The sequence below is a fragment of the Hemitrygon akajei genome, chromosome 6 (genome assembly GCF_048418815.1).
Source record: "Hemitrygon akajei chromosome 6, sHemAka1.3, whole genome shotgun sequence".
NCBI lineage: Eukaryota > Metazoa > Chordata > Chondrichthyes > Myliobatiformes > Dasyatidae > Hemitrygon > Hemitrygon akajei.
Genome location: NC_133129.1, coordinates 123,829,925 through 123,842,606, shown reverse-complemented (window position 1 = coordinate 123,842,606; position 12,682 = coordinate 123,829,925). Strand labels below are relative to the sequence as shown.

At 43.2% G+C, this 12,682-nt stretch overlaps 1 protein-coding gene across 3 annotated transcripts in view; it reads right to left on the bottom strand.

Moving 5' to 3' along the window:
• Nucleotides 1-12,682, bottom strand: part of dgkza (diacylglycerol kinase, zeta a) — a 463,144-nt gene that overhangs the window by 196,039 nt on the left and 254,423 nt on the right. For all 3 annotated transcript variants that reach the window (XM_073049180.1, XM_073049179.1, XM_073049178.1), the window contains one exon: nt 8,178-8,278. In XM_073049180.1, the coding sequence (XP_072905281.1) occupies nt 8,178-8,278 (101 nt within the window). The remainder of the gene's footprint in view (nt 1-8,177; nt 8,279-12,682) is intronic.

Here is a 12,682-nt window from a genome sequence, read left to right as displayed (position 1 = left end):
GCTTCCTCAGGAGGCTAAAAGATCAAGTGTCCCCACTGACCCTCGCCAATTTTTAAAGATTGCACCATAGAAGGCATCCTGCAGGATGAATAATGACTTGGTGTGTCAACTGCTCCGCCTGAGACCAAACAAAACTGCAGAGTTGTAGACACAGACCGGCACGTCTCCGAAACCAATGGACTCGGTCTATACATCTCGCTGCCTTGATAAAGCAGCCAGCGTAATCAAAGACCCTACCCACCTCTCTTCTTTCTCCTCCCATCCAGCAGAAAATACCAAAGCCTAAAAGCACACACCACCAGGCTCAAGGGTAGCTTCTGTCCCTCTGCTATAAGGTGATCAGTCCCTAGTATGCTAAGATGGACCGTTGGCCTCACAATCTACCTCGCTGAGGTCTTTTACCTTATTGTCTGCCTGCACTGTACCTTCTCTATAACTGCAACATCTTATTCTGCATTCTGTTATTGTTTCCCCCATACTACTTCAATGCACTGATACATTGAAATGATCTGCATGCATGACATTCAAAACAATGCTTTTCAATGTGACAATAATAAACCAATTAGCCAGAGTTGGGACTTCATGGTGCAAGTGTCCAAGGGAATGGTGAGGCCACGCTTAGACTATTGAGCACAGTTCTGGTCGCCTAGCAATAGCACGAATATCAATGAGTTGGAAAGATCGGAGGAGAAATTCACAAGGACTTTGCAGGAACTGGAGCACAGGAAAGTGAGGCTGACCTTGTAGATGTTAGAATCATGATTATGGTTCATTTTTCAAGGATAGAGGACACAGATTAAGATGAGAGGAGAAAGATTGAGGGGATTTGAGAGAGTTTTGTTGCCTAGAGGAGATAGTGGATATATGGAACAAGCTGCCAGAGGAAGCTGTAGAGGTGGGTAAAATTACATATGTTAAAACATTTAGACTGAAACATGGATGGAAAAGGTTAGAGGGATATAGGCCAAATTCAGGCAAATAGGACTAGCTCAGATAAACATCATGATTAGCAAGGCTCAAAGTAAATTTGTTATCAAAGTACCTGCATATCACCATATACAACCCTGAGATTCATTTTCCTGTGGGAATACTCAATAAATCCAAGGACCATAATAGAATCAATGAAAGACCACACCAACATGGCGGACAATCAGTGTGCAAAAGACACCAAACTGTGCAAATACAAAAAGAAAGAAATAATAATAATAAATAAATAGACAATAAATATTGAGAACCTGAGATGGTGTCCTCGAAAGCGAGTCCATAGGTTGGGGGAACAGTTCAGTGATGGGACAAGTGAAGTTATCCCATTTGGTTCAAGAGCTTGATGGTTGAGGGATACTATCTTTTCCTGAACCTGGTGGTGTGAGTCCTGAGGCTCCTGGACCTACTTCCTACGACGAGAAGAGAGCATGGTCTGGGAGGTGGAGGCCCCTGATGTTGGAAGCTGCTTTCCTGCGACAGCGTTTTGTGTAGATGCGCTCAGTGGGTACTTTTTGTAGGATTTTTCTTTCAAGAACGTTGGTGTTTCCATACCAGGCTGTAATTCAGCCAATTAACATACTCTCCACCATACATCTAGAGAAGTTTTAGTTCATGTCGGATCTTCGCAGACTTCAAGGGAAGTAGAGGCACTACTGTGCTTTCTTTGTAATGGCTCGGGACAGATCCTCTGAAATGACAACACGCGGAATTTAAAGCTGCTGACCCTTTCCACCTCTGATTCTCCGATGAGGATGAAGAGAGCGGCTGAAGGATCTGCTGTTATGCCATAGAACTCCATGACTCTATGAGTGCCAAGTGCCTCTCTCTGGAAGCTGTTAACTGCCATCTAAACTCTGATGGTTGATGACGGTATCCTAGATACCACATCTGAGGCTCCAAGGGTAATCCAGTAGGTTGCTAGCCAAGCCGACGGCTGTCTTTGGAAATGGTCAGCGAGTCTGCGGAGTTGGAACCTGCTGTCCTTTTGCAGGACATCGGCAGTCAAGCTGCACCACTACAATGGCAAGTGTGCTTTTGCAGCTGCCTTTCAGCCAGCCAGAACCAAGACCTTCTGCACACGGGTTTCTCCCAGCTGCTCTACACATACTTCTCCCATCCAAGGGACCAATGTCTTAGAAACATTATTGTGGAGGATTTCTCTATTGTGATACAGGAAATTAACAAACTGGAGCAGAGCACAAACAGATTACATTATCTATCATTATCACAGGACTCAGCTCAGCACATCACAGGAACCAGCCGCCCCTCTATGGACCCTGTCTATACTTCCTATCGCCCCTGTAAAACAGTCAGCATAATCAAAGACCCCACTCGCTCCAGTCATTTGCTCCTCTTTCCTCTCCCGTCGGGCAGAAAAAGAAAGCCTGAACGCATGTACTACCAGGCTCAGGGACAGATTCTATCCCGTTATCAGAGTCTGGAATGGACTTCTTATACAAAAACCACCTCGCAATGATCTTGCAGTTTACTGTTCACTTGCACTGCATCGTTTCAGCAGCTTTTACACCTTATTCTACATTGTGATTGTTTCCAGCTGAATGCCCGGTGTAATGAACAGTATGCAAGACAAGTTTTTAACTGCTCGTACATACACATTACAACAAATCAATACCGATACTGACTGAGTCTCAAAGGCTCTTTACTTCCCCAAGTCCTCTCCTCCTTCCTGCTCTCCCATGGTCCACTCTGCTCTCCTATCAGATTCCATCTTCTCCAGCCCTTGACCTTTCCCACACACCTGGCTTCACCTATCACCTTCCAGCTATCCTCATTCCCCCTACCCCCCCCCCCCCCCCACCTACGCTTCTAATCTGGCATCGTCCCTCTTCCTTTTCCATCCGGAAGAGAAGGGTCACGGCCTGAAACGTCGATGATCTATCCATTTCCACGGGTGCTGCGTGACTGCTGAGTTCCTCCAGCAATTGACCCCATCAGAACGGTTCTCATACTGACCCTCACCGGGTAGGCTGCCAACCTGCTGCTCCTCATCAAGACTCAATGCCATTCAAGTGAGAGGGTCGATATTTTGTACCTTATGAAATATTGTCTCCACCAGAGCAGAATGGGACACCTTTAGCACTTTGCCAAGACAAAGCACCTCATGGGACAGCAGCTTCAAGTATTATCCCTTACCAAAGTGCTAGTGGAAAAATGTTTCATCTCAGCAACGCTTCACACTGGCAAGCAATTTCATTGCCCCCTGGTGTATATAATAAACTGACCTGAATTTGAGTCTATCACTCCATAACATTACGTAATCAATTTTTCTACCATTGAGGAACAAAGAAAAGTTGTCTGAGTGAATTACAATAGTTGTGCTAATATTGGATCCTATTCCCATTCTTAACCATGGGAGGCTAGTCCAAACCCTGGTGAACAGAGTCCTGCACAGCTGGCTCTGACCAGCCCGTTCCGAGTGATTTGCAATTTTTTCTTATTTGCACACGATCCAGCACTTACTTTAGAACTTGGTGCTGATGGGGCAAAAGGGGAATCGATATAGAAAGGGGTGCCGGTGGTTTTTCTAATTTAGTGTATTGTATTTTTCATTTATATCTGTCTGAGAATAATATACCCACAGGTGTAATTGTATTATCAGGCAATCATGGCCAATGCAAAGGATGTGTACTCATGCCCAGAAAACATAATTTAACTTCAACCTATTTTACAAATCTGCTGGCAAGTATTTCCACAAACTTTCTTTCCCTCTCCACCTTTGGTCAAAGAATTTAGCCCAATAAAGGCCAATGTGGAGTAAATTACCCCTCAGTAACAACATAAACACACAGCCTCCCTACACTAAATCCTTACCTGAACACTATCACAAATCAACTCTTTCAGCACAAACACATTCTGGTCTTAACCAAACAGCTCCTGTCTGCTCTGGACTGAAGTTCAGTCAGACTGGCTACAGTGGTATTTTTTTATTATTGACCCATAAATACAACTGACCAAATGTGCCCTAAGGCTCTCAGATCAAAGGAAGCTGGCCCTGGCGTGAAAGCTCAGTCCTTATGACAACCTGAGGCTTATTAACGCCTGCATTCCAGAACAGCAAACTGAAACGCAGAGATGTGGCAAGTACTGAACGGTGTTGTACTCTCCTCAACTCCTCCTTGCAGGTGAATGCTGAGATGGGCAATGTCCTTTGCACAAACTGGGACATCTATTACTATTTCTTCAAGTTACAAATCTTGATAACTAAGAAAGTAAACGAGTTTCAGAGATGGGAAGATGGAAATACTCTCCAACAATTACCTCAACACAGTGGCTACAGCCCAGTAATATCAGAGGCTCATCTGCTCTTATTTGTGTCTGGCTTTTTAGGCTATAGCCAAGAATGCATACCAAGTAAAGTCAATTTTATTATCAAAGTACATATTCGTCACCATTTACATCTCTAAGATTCGTTTTCCTGCGGGCATACTCAACAAATCTATAGAATAGTAACTGTAACAGGATCAATGAAAGATCAACCAGAGTGCAGAAGACAACAAACCATGCAAATGCAAATATAAAGGCAATAAACAGAGCATGAGATAAAGAGTCCTTAAAATGAGTTCATTAGTTGTAGGAATATTTCAGTGATGGGGCAAGTGAGTGTAGTTATCCCCTTTTATTCAAGAGCCTGATGGCTGAGGGGTAAATAATGGTTCTTGAACCTGGTGGTGCCAGCCCTGAGGCTCTTGTACCTTCTACCTGATGCCAGGAGTAAGACAGCATGGCCTCCACCTCCTCAGGAGGCCAAGGGATTTTGGTATGTCCATGTTGACCCTCACCAGCTTTTAGAGATGCACCCTAGAAAGCATTCTATTAGGATGCATCACAGCTTGGTGTGACAATTGTTCTGTCTAAAACTGCAGGGAGTTGTAGGCGCAGCTCAGCAGATGAGAAAAGCCACGCTCTCACTAAATGGCTCCCATCTTCAGTTCCCACTGCCTCAGGAAAACAGCAAACATAATCAGAGACACCTCTCACCCCAGAAATACTCTCTTCTCTCCCTTTCCATTGGGCAGAAGATAAAAGGCTCGAAGACTTGCACCACCAGGTACAAGGTCAGCTTCTATCCTGCTTGAATGGACCACTTGCATGATAAAGATGGAGTCGTGATCTCTAAATCTATTTCACTACAGCTCTTGCACCTTCCCTGTATATCTCTCTAACTATCAATGCATTCTGTAATTGATTTTCCCTTGTGCTACCTCGTAGTTATGTTTTGAAATGGTCTGGTCAAATGCATACAAAGCAAACACTGATGCTCTGTATTGTGGTAGGTGTGACCGTTATAAACCAGTTGCCAATCTTCATCCTTTTAACAAGTGGATCCCAGCTCAGCAACACCAATGGAGAGCAAGACCCAGCTGAAGGGCCTCGGCCCGAAATGTCGACTGTACTTTTTTTCCCCATAGATGCTGCCTGGCCTGCTGAGTTCCGCCAGAATTTTCTGCATGTTGACTCATCTATAACAATCTGCCTTGGGAGCTATGACAATAATATAATGCTTGTCATGCAATGGATGTGATTAGAAAGACAAGACAGTATCTGTAATAGTGGATGGTGCACTGGCTAGGGGTAACAAGTAGGAAATGGAAACTTTAATACTCTGGAGGTGGCTACAAACACAGGACCCGGCTTGCAATACTGTGTAGTTGTTATAAATATAGACCATTTTCCGCAACACAGTGGTTATTATTACAAAACAGGACGATTTGATGGGTTTGGGTATAAATGCAGGACAGTCACTGTACTAATACAGTACAACATGGGAACTGTCTGAAAGCTCAGCCAGTCACAAATATTCAGCATTGCCCAATGCTGCCACCTGGTGGTGACTCAGCAAACCTCTTAAAAATACATTATTTTTTTAAACTAGCCTCTTCTCCAAGTCAAGTCACTTTTATTGTCATTTCGACCATAACTGCTGGTACAGTACATAGTAAAAATGAGACAATGTTTTTCAGGACCATGGTGTTACATGACACAGTACAAAAACTAGACTGAACTACGTAAAAAAACAACACAGAGAAAGCTACACTAGACTACAGACCTACACAGGACTGCGTAAAGTGCACAAAAACAGTACAGGCATTACAATAAATAATAAACAGGACATTCATCAACAAAGTGGGTGAGAACAGATCCATGAATCTCCCAAACAAGAAAGAAGTTTTTGCTTAAACAGAATAAAAAACATTTGGCCTCTACCATTATTTCTTTGTTACAGTGAATAAAAGGCTGCGTTATGCAGACTGGGCTGTATACTGTGCTCGATCAGTGAAGTTGATTACGAGATTGAGTGCATCTTCTGATGACATAAGACGTTTGTGGATGTTGATTATCACTGTAGTGACAACTTTCTGGACCAGAGCAAGCACAACTTCTGCACCACTTCTCTCATAGAGTTCATACCACTCATTCCTTTACAAGAAATACTTAAAAATTTGTCAGAGCCAGCCATACTGAATGTTCCTTTAAATTGCATGGAGCAGTGGGACAAGCACAAGTGCTCTAAAGTTCTGATGGAGAATGAAATGGGTGGACTTCTTGCTGACTCAGTGAAGCAGCCAGCTTTAGCAAAGACCCCACCCACCCCAGGTTTCTCTCTTCTCCCCCCTCTCCTTGGGCAACAGATAGAAAAGCCTGAAGGCAGATACCACCGGCTCAAGAGCAGTTTCTACCCTGCTGTTATCAGACACTTGCATGGACCTCTTTTACAATAAGGTGGATTCCTGGCCTCAATTAGTACTTCATCATATACCTGCACTGTACTTTTTTGGGGGATTTTACACTTTAGTCTGCCTTGTTATTGTTTTACCTTATTCTAGCTTAGTGAACTATGTAATGATATGATCTGTATAAACAATGTGGAAGACAATGGATGGTAGGATGGTAGGCTATGGTCCCAGTGGGAATAGGTTCGGCATGGACTAGATGGGCCAAAGGGCCTGTTTATGTGCTGTAGTTTTCTATGACTCTATGACAAGCTTTACACAGCATTTTGGTGTACGTGACAACAACATATCAATATCAAATGCTTAATCATTAGAGAATTACAATTGGAAGCAACCTTGAATAAAAGTTATTCCATAATGAACATCACTGTACATTTGTCCCCCCCATCTCTTCCCAGCGATCTCCCTCCTGGCACTTATCCTTGTAAGTGGAACAAGTACTACACCTGCCCTTACACTTCCTCCCTCACCACCATTCAGGGCCTCAGACAGTCCTTCCAGGTGAGGCGACACTTCACCTGTGAGTTGCCTGGTGTGGTATACTGTGTCCGGTGCTCCCAGTGTGGCCTTTTATATATTGGTGAGACCCGACGCAGACTTGGAGACTGTTTCGCGGAACACCTACACTCAGTCCGCCAGAGAAAGCAGGATCTTCCAGTGGCCACACATTTTAATTCCATGTCCCATTCCCATTCTGATATGTCTATCCATGGCCTCCTCTACTGTCGAGATGAAGCCACACTCAAGTTGGAGGAACAACACCTTATATTTCATCGAGGTAGCCTCCAACCTGATGGCATGAACATTGACTTCTCTAACTTCCATGAATGCCCCTCCCCTTTTTACACCATCCCCAATTTATTTATTTATTATTTTTCCCCTTTCCCCTCTTTCTCTCTCTTTTTTCTCCTTCTGTCCCTCTCACAATCACTCCTTGCCTGCTCTTCATTCCCCTCTGGTGCTCCCCTTTCTTTCTCCCTAGGCCTCCCATTCCATGATTCTCTCACTTTTCCAGCTGTGTATCCCTTTTGCCAATCAACTTTCTAACTCTTAGCTTCACCCCCCCCCCCCCCGTCTTCTCCTATCATTTTGATCTCCCCCTCCCCCTTTCAAATCTCTTACTATCTCTTCTTTCAGTTAGTCCTGACGAAGGGTCTCGGCCTGAAACGTCATCTGTACTTCTCCCTATAGATGCTGCCTGGCCTGCTGCGTTCCACCAGCATTTTGTGTGTGTTGCTTGAATTTCCAGCATCTGCAGATTTCTTCGTGATCACTGTACATACTTCATTAGACCATTGCTTCTTGCTACACTGCCACACTTTCTGATAGTATGCAATCTGCACAGAATTTTGGGTCTGAGAGACACCCTATGTTGCACCTGGTCTATTCCAGGAGAGGACTGTACACTGCAAACCCTGTCCCAGGGGTCTGGCTACTTACAGGCTTCTTTCAGCTTCTCCTTGTCGTAATGCAAGGCTTCATAGTCATGCATGCTGATCCGATTCACACATATCTTCAGCCTTTCGGAAATCGTCTGCTGACTGAAGCAGAAAATAAATAGTTTTTAAAATGGAACAATATCTGAAGCTTTCATTCATAGCCAAATGTAGAAATTCTAATGACCTAGAAACAATATTTGCTTGTCTGCCTGCCAACATATTTGGCTTGGGAAGATAAACATGATTCAATGTTGTGATGTTTTCTCACTATCTTAGAGAGGATTTATCAATCGCACTCTATGTAAAGTTCATGAGAATTGATTAAGTTTTCTTACAGTACACTACAAATGTGGAACAACATAAACAGTTATATGTTCAAAAGAAAGCTGTTGGAGGAACTCGACTGGTCGGGCAGCATCTCTGGAGAAGAAAAGGAATTGTCAATGCTCCGAGTTGATCAGGACCGAGAGTGGAGAGGGAAGAGAGCGGGAGTGAAAAGAGGTGAGGCAAACGGGTGAGTTTGGGGTAAAACTCCAACATCTGCAGTCTCTTGAGTCTACGATTGGCCATTCTTCTTTCCTGGCTCTCATTAATGAGGGTCAGCGGCAGGATGTTTTGCCAGTTTCAGAAGCTGCAATTCACACTGCACTCTGAAGACTTGAGTGTTTAAAAACCCAAGCTGGCACTCCCTGTGCAGTATAAGTGGAACGCTGCGCTGCCAAGTTTTGGTCTTTTTGGTCCAGATGAAGGGTATGAAATGTTCATTGTCTATTTCCATCCACAGATGCTGCCTGACCTGCTGAGTTCTTTTCTGATCTTCCTGGATGAGTAATGAAGTTGGGCCCTGTTCATCCACTTGAGGCAGATATAAAAGATGCTGTGGCAGAATTACAACCAGGGATGATGCTCCATTGCCTACATGCCAACAATGACTTTTCCTCCATTACCTTTTCGTGCTTAGCTTCGGAGCCAATGTGACATTATCCATTTTGAACCTCACAGAACAAATAGGAGCATCTGGCCCATCGAGCCTATACAACCATTCACTGAGATCATGGAGTCAGTTCCATCTGCCTGGCTTTTTGTATAACCATTAATTCCGCAATAATGCAAAAATCTAACTACGTCCTAGATATATTTAATGAGGTAGCCTCGATTGCTACCCTGGGTAGAAACTTCCACAGATCCTGGGAAAAGCAGTTCCACTGCATCTCCATGTTCCCTTGAAACAACTTTCATGCTTCTATCTTATCTACACTTTCCATAATTCTTTATGTTTCTATAAAGAACCCCTCACTCTTCTGAATTCCAGTGAACATAGTCCCAGGTCACTCAATCTCATCTTGGGAATCAACACGGTAAACCTCCTCTGCACTTGTCTCCATAACTAGAACGTCCTTTTGCAAGTCTGGGGAGCTATTTGCAATGCTTTATGCTCTATTGCACTATCAGACTCTAACTGCCCTACTAATCCATTTGACCAGAGGAGCTTGTCAACTCGTCACCCCCCTTACACTCAAGTCCCTTTGCAGTAAGAACTCATGCACCCATTGCCTTCCGAATTGCTCGCTGTGCCTGCAAGTCACTCTTCAGTGATATGTTTGGAAAGATACTCTGGTCACGCTAAACCAGTAACATATTTACTCAGCTTTTCTATTTTCTCTACCAGTTTGGTAATCTCACATTTTTCAATATTAGTTTCTATTTGTCACATCCTCGCCCATTCGCTTAACCTGCCCACATCCCACTGAAGCCTCTCTACACACTCCAAAGGCCCACACAACTGCTAAGCTTTGTGTCATCAGCAAACATGAGCATATTATACCTGATCTGAACATCCAAATCACTGGTGAAGATTACGAACAATTGGGGCCTCAGCACCCATCGCTGCAGTATGCGGCTAGTCAAGAGATCCCAACCAAAAAGTTATCTCTATACCCCTACTCTCTTTTCAGCCCTTCAACCAGCCCTCAATCTATGTCATTATGTTACCCCCAAATCTGTGTGCTCCAACTTTCCTTAACAACTTCTTGTACAATACCATTTCAAAATTCCTTCTGAAAATCCAAATTCACAATATCTTCTTCCGCATCAAAGCAAGCTCAATTGTAACATTTAAGTAAGATATGGTCTGAGTGTAGGTAAATGGAGTTAGGTAGGTCAGGTTGGCATGGACTAGATGAGCCAAAGGACCGAATTCTTTGCTGTGGTAGTCTATTGAGGTGGTTACAATCTCAGAAAACTTCAAAGATCCAGGTTGATTCTGCTTAATTCTACTGTTACCATGTACTAATGATAGATTTGCACATTTTCTGCTACATTTCTCCTTTTCCTTTACTCCCACCTTTCTCGTATCAAATGCTTCCACTGGCGCTCAAGGTTCCAGGTAGGGAGGAAGGAACTCAGGGAAATTACAATAATCAAGGCAGAGTTACTGGCATCCTGATGATTTCATCCAAGGGTCTTAAAGAAGTGGCTGGTGAGATGGTTTCAATTTTTCAATATATCTTGGTTTCTAGGGAAGTCCCATTGGATTGGAAAATTTTTTACAAACGTAACTCCTTTATTCACAAAATGCAGGAGAATTCAGGAGACAGATGTCATTGAAAAATGCGAGAAACAGTTTTTAAGAACATTGTCACAAAGCGTTTAGAAAAACTCCAGGTAGTCGGACAAAATCAGCATGATTAGGTGTAAATGAAATTACATTTAACTAATTTATTTGAAGTCAGATGTGGATTAAGGGAAAGCAGTGGATGTACAATTCTTAGATTTCCAGAAAGCATTTGCTAAGGCTGCATTAAACGTAATTTGGAAAATAATAGCTCAAAGTGTAGGAGGTAACACTTGGCAAACACAAGGAAATCTGCAGATGCTGGAAATTCAAGCAACACACACAAAATGCTGGTGGAATGCAGCAGGCCAGGCAGCTTCTATAGGGAGAAGCACTGTCGACGTTTCAGGCCAAGACCCTTCATCAGGGCTAACGTCAGTCTTGACGAAGGGTCTCGGACCGAAACGTCGACAGCGCATCTCCCTATAGATGCTGCCTGGCCTGCTACGTTCCACCAGCATTTTGTGTGTGTTGAGGTAACACTTGGACTAGGATTTAGGATTGAATGGCTAACAGAAGACAGATGGAAGGCACAAATAGGTCTTCTTTCTGGTTGGGAAGATATAATGAATAGTGTGCCACACTGAGGCTGGGACCTTAACCTTTTACAACGTAGATAAATGCCTTGCATGAAAGCTTCCCGCCACTACTTGAAATGAGTTTGTACGTTCTGCCCGTGACCTTTGGGTGCTCTGGTTTCCTCTCACAGTCCAAAGATGTACCGGTTGGTAGGTAAATTGGTCATGGCAAATCGTCCTGTGATTAGGCTAGGGTTAAATCAGGAGTTGCTGGGCAGTTCAGCTTGAAGGGCCAGAAGGGCCTTCTCCACACTATATCTCAATAAATAAATAAAGTAAATTAAATTAAATGTAGAAAAATGTAATATTGTCAATTTTAGCAGAAGAGCTGGGAAAAAGAACAAATACCTAAATCGTAAGAAATCACAGAGCTCCTTGGTGTCCTGGTGTGTAATTTGCAGAAGGCTCACAGCAGATACAACAGGTACTAAATGAGGAAGGCAGCAGTTGCCAGGGGCGTTGTATAAAGTAGAAAAGCCATGTTTCATGGCATCAGTGAGACAATATTTGCAGTAAAGCGTACAGCGCTGATCATCTTATTAAACAATGCCAATGCTTTGAAAGCTGTTCAGAGAAGGTTTACTAGACCTGGAAGAGGCAGATTTGTCTTACCAGAAAAGATTGGATGGATCGTGCCTGCAAGACAGAGGGAGCAGATGCTTTAAAACACAAACGTGGGTCCAGTTTCTGGGCAAATAGGTTTACACCATCAGTCATTTATGCAGCCTTTTAGTTGGCCAATAGCAAGATGGTGAACTGGAGATGAGATTTTTTTAAAAAAATCATACCACTTGGATGTAAACCCTTGCAGTAAGTCATGATGGAAGCCACTTGCATATAATTTTAATCAAAATCAGTGGAGTGAAACTCGGGAACATTGGTGATAGAGACCAGGGAACTCAGTCCATCAACCTTGTTGCGCTATTCAATAGATCATACTTTATTATTGATTATTCCGCTTAACTGCTGATCTTGTGATCCACAAAATAAACAGACGTCTAGTGATCTCAGCTTTTTAAAAACTCAACCCTTTGGGGCAGGGAAATCTTAACCTCCACCACTAATAATGTATTAAAATGCTTTTAAGATCATGCTTAAAAGTTTAGAGATGGTGCTGCCTTGATCTGGATTACTAAAGCAGAGGTAATAGCTTTGTCTCCTCCACTCAAACTCCTTCATCAATTCAAACATCACGTCACCCACTAACTTCTAAGATGAGGGACACTTATCAAGTAAAAGCACAGGTCCTATGGTATTTTACTTCCTGACAATCAGAAAACCTCTTCCAAATTACTTCTACTATTGGCAGTAGTA